General features: G+C 36.2%; 1 protein-coding gene across 1 annotated transcript; it reads left to right on the top strand.

Moving 5' to 3' along the window:
- Window positions 1-4,015: 4,015 nt before the first annotated feature.
- Window positions 4,016-5,688, top strand: LOC142625560 (uncharacterized). Its single transcript, XM_075799193.1, has 3 exons — window positions 4,016-4,941; window positions 5,079-5,190; window positions 5,329-5,688. Exons 1-3 carry the CDS (start codon window positions 4,016-4,018, stop codon window positions 5,686-5,688), a joined length of 1,398 nt encoding a protein of 465 aa, XP_075655308.1.
- Window positions 5,689-7,149: the final 1,461 nt, after the last annotated feature.

Genomic DNA, 7,149 nt, shown 5'->3' with positions numbered 1-7,149 from the left:
AGAAGACACTCCAAAGGCACACTTGAGGGGATTCATTCTCAGCTTGAAAATTCTGCATCTTTCAAACACCTTTCTTAATATTTTGACATGGTCTTCTCACCTCCTTAACTTTACAACTATGACATCCACATAGTCTTCCAACTCACGATACATCATGCCATGGAATATGGCGATCATTGTGCATTGGTAAGTTGTGCCTGCATTTTTCAATCCGAAGGGCATCACAATGTAGTAAAAATTGCCGATGGGTGTTCTGAAAGTAGTTTTCTCCACATCCCTTGGGGTCATTCGAATCTGGTTATATCCGCTGAATCCATCCATAAAGGAGAATGTGGTGTTTCCTACTACAAAGTCTATCAAGAGATCCATGTTTAGCAGCGGGAATTCGTCCTTCAGGAAGACTTGGTTGAGATATCTAGAGTCTATGCAGTACCTTATCTTCCCATTCTTCTTCTTTACTGGCACAATATTGGATAGCCACTGCGGATGCTGGATGGGTTTAATAAAACCGACAGCCAATAGCTTTTGCACTTTTTTTACTATTTGTTCTTTCTATTTCGGTATGAAACACTTTGGCGGGTTGAGCCACCGGCTTAGCCTCAAGATCTATATTGAGCATGTGTATTACCAATCCTGGGTTTAGCCTGGGCATCTCGTTGTAATCCTATGCGAAGACATCCCTAAATTCTTTCAACAACAATATCAATTCTGACTTTTCTTCCACTAATAGCTTCAAACTTATCAAAATGGGTTTTGGCTTCTATGGGTCAGTGCCCAAATCAACCTCTTCCAATTTCTCTTCTGCTACTACCTGTGTATCCTCCTCTGTTGTAATTCCTTTCCCTTCTTCCATATTGCTTTCTTCTTTTGAATTTTCCTGGGCTACACATCACACCAAACTTTTATGTTGTGGCCCCTATTTGTGGCCCCCTTGCATATCGTCGCGCACCTTCATAACTTGTTGATTATTCTGCCATCAGGGGTTCAAACCCTGACACATCGCAATGCATCACCTGACTCTAAAGTGAGCACTTATTTCCTCTTATTCCTTTACTTTAGTAGCCCTCTTAGGTCAGGCTCCAGGTCATCTTGAATATCCTCCCACCTACGGACGAAGGTGCCTTGTGGTTTAGACACTAAGCTCCTACCGGACGGTGGCCACTCATCATAAAACATGGTTTCAAGCAAATGAGCCTTTGCTTGCTCAAAAGGTGACAGGTTTGCTGCTATCCGTATCATTCTGCCGTTCAGCCTTCCTTTCACGCATTGATGGTAAGTAGATGGGACCAATCGGTGTTTATGCAACCATGGCCTTCCCAACAACAAATTGATGAAAAAATACATGTTTGTATCGCATACAAAACATACACAGTGGAAAAACAATGGATCTACTTCATTCACTATTGATAACATGCACTATCTAAGTTTTAGAATTTGAGAACAAGAGAGTGTACCTTGGAGCGGTAAATTTCAAAATTTTCCAGATCAGAAGCACTTAGGAACACTTTCAATCTTTACTCCAATTCCACTAACGCCCAAGATGTGTGGTCTCTCAATCAGTTTTCAAAGGGAGAATGTCAAAGTGTCTAACACTTCTTACACACCACTTCACAATAGTGTTATTATTGTTCACTCCAAAAATTCTGTATGTTTCTCTCTTTGTATCTAATTGATTATCTAATTAGGCTAGCCTTTTGGGCCTTTCCAATTGCGCTTAAGTGTGTGGCTTGGAGTGGGACCAAAAGAAACCAATAAGGCACTAGCTCCAATGGGCCTTGGGCTTTCCTGTCAACTCTTGACAAGTTCAAAGTTACCATTAACTATATTTAATACTACTATATATATATAATTGCACTCTAGGCCTTATTTATAAATTATATCCCAAGACTTTATTATACATACAACCCCTTCATAAAATATTCGTAGTAACACAAAGTCATAAATGTAGACTGCCACTTTGTAGAATACTACATCTTAATTCCTTGAGTACCTAGTTTAATTCTTTAAAGTTATTCATCATATATTTATGAAATTCAATTTCATAAATATATACTTTAGTAACTTCTTACCAAAGTGGTTAGGCCTAACTCTCTAACTAACAAACCTATTAAACTTATCTCAAGGGAATATTTTGTATCTCTGTTAAGAGGCTATGAATTTCATTTTGAGAATATATGTTCCATCAACACTAAATTTTGTTGCCCAACATACTGAGGTTTTGACTGTAACTTAGATCTTACTCTCGATATATTGAAGCAACTTGCACTTCATGATCAGGTCCATTATTCTCTCAGGATTAAGAGTTCACATAAATATAAGTCGTGAGTTTATTATTCATTTGACAGTTGTTAGAAGAATAATAAATCTCACAGTGGTCTAGTTCAATATGTCTTAATTCTTAAAATATATTAACATACCAACTAGAAATCTTCATTTCTATGATCAAGACAAATCATCTTAGTTGATATGTTATAGTCTTCGCACATAAAATGTCTAATTTCATCACCAACTACGAACTAAAATTCTGAGTTTACAAAGAACTTGTGATTTATATCTTCTGTGACTAAATCACATAAATCACATACTATGCATCTCATGGACTATATGATAGTGTCTCAATATTCATGTTACCATTATTTTTAGATAATAATAAAACAACTTTATTAAACACAACATTAAGTCATACATAATGTCATACATAATAACATACATAGCATCATACAATAGGATTTAAGGGCACTAATCCTAACACACGTGGTATGAGACTTCTGTTTTTACCACATGGAAGCGGGCCAAGAAGGCTATTGGTCCTACTTTCAACCACAACTGGATGTGGCCTTCGGTATATTCACCTCTTCCCCTAAATCTTGTCACCTCCATTGGGCACCCCTGTATTTTTCTTTCTGAAATTCCTGCTGCTTGCAATGTACTCAGCAGAATGAGGTTTACGGAAGCGCCTGTATCGACCAAGGCCCTCTTGATGGGGATTTGGTTTATGGAGGCTGCCAGGTAGAGGGGTCTCCTATGATCTGAATGCCCCACTTCAATGTCTTCATCACTAAAAGTGATTCATTTGTGTCCTGCAAGAAAGCCTTGCCATCTCTAGCCTCTATCATTAAGCATTCTATTCCTGCCTCCGAGGCAATCCTTACTAAAGCCTCTATGGCAATTCTTTGCTCATTTACTGTGAGTTTCACCTAATTAAACAGGTTCTTGAACCTAGAACTTTTCTGTAAAGTGGTAATTGCTACGTGCACAAAATGTTATTGAGACTGTTAAGTTACGTTTCTTTCCTTTTTCACTTAAGGATAAGGCAAGAAGTTGGCTTTACACCTTGAAACCTAAGTCTATAGGTAGTTGGGGGGAGATGACCAAAGAGTTTTTTAAGAAACATTTTCCTCCCCACAAATTCCAGCAAGTAAAAAGAAGGATAGCTAATTTTGTCCAATGAGAGAATGAGACCTTATACCAAGCTTGGGAAAGGTATAAAGATCGTTTCAATTTCTACCCAACTCATGGGTATGAAGATTGGAGGTTGGTTAGCTATTTTTATGAAGGACTTACACCTAAGGACCGACAATTTGTTCAACTCTCATGTGAAGGGGACTTTTTACAAAAAGAACCCGAAGATGCAATGGATTATCTTGATGAGATAGCTGAAAACTCTAACACATGGATTGGACCTAGCCCTATGGACTCCACTTATAGGACTAGAACTAACACTACCACTTCTAGTGGAAGTGTTTTCAAGTTGAGGGAAGATGATAACATGAGTGCAAAAATCAGCATGTTAACTAAAGAAATTGAGGCACTCAAAATGAAAGGAAGTAACAATGTTAGTGTTACCTTTAGAGAGGACCCAATGGATGTGTGTAAAATCTGTCATGAGATAAACCATGCTACAAATGAATGTGCATCACTTTCATCATTTTTAAATGTGCCAGAAGAACAAGTACATGCATTTAATTCATACTAGCCAAACAATTCTTCATATTCTAACAATTATAATCCAAATATGCGAAACCATCCGTATTTGAGTTATAAGAGTGATAATGTGTTGAATCCTCCTGCTCCAAGGAATTTTAATTCACCACATGCATCATCATCATCTAGACCTTCCTTGGAGGATGCACTTAGTACTTTCATTCAAAGGCAATGTGAGCAAAATCAAAAGTTTGAATCCATGTTCACTAGGCTAGATGAAGAGGTGAGAGAGACCAAGAGTCATATAACTAGGCTTACAAATTCATTGAGTGGGACAGAGAGAGGGAAGCTTCCTTCCCAAACTCAACCCAATCCCATCAATCAAAATCTAAAAATTGGCTCTAAGGATAAACATGATGAAGTAAAAGTTGTGACCACTTTGAGGAGTGGTAAAGAGATTGATAAAAGTGCTCCTTTAATAACTAAGAAATCTAAGGAGACCCCAGTTGAAGAAGAAAAGGTTGAAACTAAGTCACTTGGGCTTGATGACATTGAAAAATGCCCAATCCCTCCACCATTTCCACAAGCCTTAAAATTACCTAGGAAATTGGACACCACATCTGACATATTAGAGCATTTGTATCAAGTCAAGATAAATTTGCCATTATTGCATGTTATCAAGCAAATGCCTGCATATGCCAAGGTAATCAAGAACTTATGCACCATCAAGAGAAAGCATTATGTGGGGAAGACCGCATTCCTAACAAAACAGGTAAGTGTAGTTATTCAACATAAGAACCCACCAAAGTATAAGGATCCAGGTTGTCCTACAATCTCTTGTACTATTGGAGATTACATCATGGAGCATGCATTGCTAGATCTTGGGGCAAGTGTTAATTTGATCTCATTCAGTGTATATCAAAAACTTGGACTTGGTGAGTTAAAACCTACTTCAGTAACTTTACAGTTGGCTGACCGCTCTGTAAGGGAGCCAAGGGGGATGTTGAGGATGTGTTGGTAAAAATTGAACACTTTTATTATCCAGTTGATTTTATTGTTTTAGATTACTAACCTGTTTTACATCCTAGTGCTCATACCTCTATTATTTTGGGTAGACCTTTTCTTGTGACAACTAATGCTTTAATTAATTGCAGGAATGGAAGGATGCAACTCACTTTTGGTTCCATGACTTTAGAGCTAAACATATTTCATGTGGCTAAACAACCACATGAGGATGATGACTGTTCCTATGTGAACCTCCTTAAGGTAATGGTTCAAGAAGAGTTTAATAAGAATTGTTTTTCTGATCCTCTTGAAACTCTTCTTAATAATTATGTTGATTCTTATGATTTAAAAAGTGATATTCATTTATCTAAAATTTGTTCTTTGTTGGATTCCTCACAGGTTTTGGAAGGACAACAGGTGATGGAAATTAATGAAGGAATGAGACCTCGCTTTGAGGAGCTACCAAGGAGTGACAAAAAGCCAGTGCCTTCAAGTGAAGAGGCACCACAGCTAAAACTTAAACTGCTGCCCAGTGGTCTTAAATATGCATATTTAGGCCCAGGTAAGTTAAAAACTAAGTGGGATGACCCTTTCATTGTAAGGGAAGTGTTTAACCATGAAGCTGTAGTACTTGAGGACCCTAGGGATGGTAGAATTTTGAAAGTAAATGGACAAAGGTTAAAACCATACTTAAGGGGAGTTATACCAGAGGAGGAGACTATGTCACTTGAGATCCCTACCTATTGGAATGCTACGTGAAATCTGAAAGAGCCTTATGAAATTGTACCTTTTTTCTTTGTTTCCTTTTTTCTTTTTGCCTTTTCTTTTTGTTTTTTTTTATTATTATTTTTTTTGTGAGCTAACATTTGCAGGTGTGAAAGAAATTTCAAAAAAAATAAAATTTAAATGCTTAAGGTAACTTCTTCCCTTTATACTTGAATTTATTTTGGCTTTGATACATTGGGAACAATGCAATATTTTAGTTGGGGGGAGAGGTCTACACATTTTGCTGCACCTTGCATGATTTTTTTTCTTTCTTTTTTGTTGCAACTTTTCAATTCTAAAAATAAAAATAAAAATAAAAAACCTTGAATTTGAATGCAGAAGAGTTATAAGCTTTATTTTTATATCATGTGATGGAATGAATAATGCTGAGTTGATTATACTATTTACTATATTAAGACTTTTTCATGAAGAGCACAATTAGAAACTTTTGAGCACAATAGTCAAGTTAGTGGACGGTTGGATGTTGGATATGCATGGATTATGAACAAGCTAGATATAAGCTGAAACTCGACTCATACAAAGAGTTTTTGAGCCTTACTTTTCTTTGTGAGAGTATATCTTTGTTTAAACTCTTAAATTTCTTTCATATGCTTCAATTTTTGTAAAAGATCTATATATTTTTTGGTTGACTATTGGAAACATTATGGGGAGATATACCATGATCTTACTTATTTTTGTCCTTAAGCATGCTGGTTTATGTGAAATTTTAGAAGATGAGAGCCTAAGACCACCAATTTTTTTGTCACCAACTAAACAAATATTCAGCCTACCTTTACATTAACCATTGTCACCATCATTTGAGCCATAGGAAATACTTCTACAATACCACAAAACATTTTTATTTATGAGTATTCTCATGGGGGTTCAAGTTTTGAGCAATTGATGTGTTTAGATACCACCATTGTCTCTTTTTTCTTCAAAAAAAATCAAAAAGAAGAAGAAAGAAAAAAAAAAAAAAAAAAAAAAAAGAGAGAGAAAAGAAAGATAAAAAAAAGGAAAAAAAAAAAAGAGGAGACATACATAATCAATCAATAAAGCATTGGTGTTTTACACATCTCTCATGTATTTCAGAAGGGTTAAGTAAAAGTTATTTTGATTCAAGTTGGTTGTTATCGCTATGAGTTGGGTTTGGCTTGAATTTTATGCATTTGATTCATATACCTCATATTTCAAAGAGAGCAGTTTTGCCTTTACCTAGCCATAAGATTATACTACCACTGAGCTATAGTCCTACTTGATCCTAAAGGTGCATGGCTGGTATGTGTTTGGGATAAAAACTAGGGACAAGAATGGTATTAACCTCATGTTTCCAAGAATTCAACATCCTTTCCAAGAGATCTTTTTCCGTTGTTTTAGCGGTTGCTTTTGTATACACATGTGATATTCTTAAAAAAATTTCCTTCCTTTTTATTCACATGTGATTTAAAGAGAGTA

This window comes from Castanea sativa, chromosome 1, assembly GCF_040712315.1.
Source record: "Castanea sativa cultivar Marrone di Chiusa Pesio chromosome 1, ASM4071231v1".
NCBI classification, from domain to species: domain Eukaryota; kingdom Viridiplantae; phylum Streptophyta; class Magnoliopsida; order Fagales; family Fagaceae; genus Castanea; species Castanea sativa.
This window is presented reverse-complemented; position numbering and strand designations above follow the sequence as displayed.

Coding starts and splice junctions, on each gene's coding strand:
- LOC142625560 (XM_075799193.1), top strand. CDS start 4,016: ATGCGAAACCATCCGTATTTGAGTTATAAGAGTGATAATGTGTTGAAT. Junction 4,942..5,078: donor GGGATGTTGAGGATGTGTTG/GTAAAAATTGAA, acceptor AATTAATTGCAG/GAATGGAAGGATGCAACTCA. Junction 5,191..5,328: donor CCTATGTGAACCTCCTTAAG/GTAATGGTTCAA, acceptor GATTCCTCACAG/GTTTTGGAAGGACAACAGGT.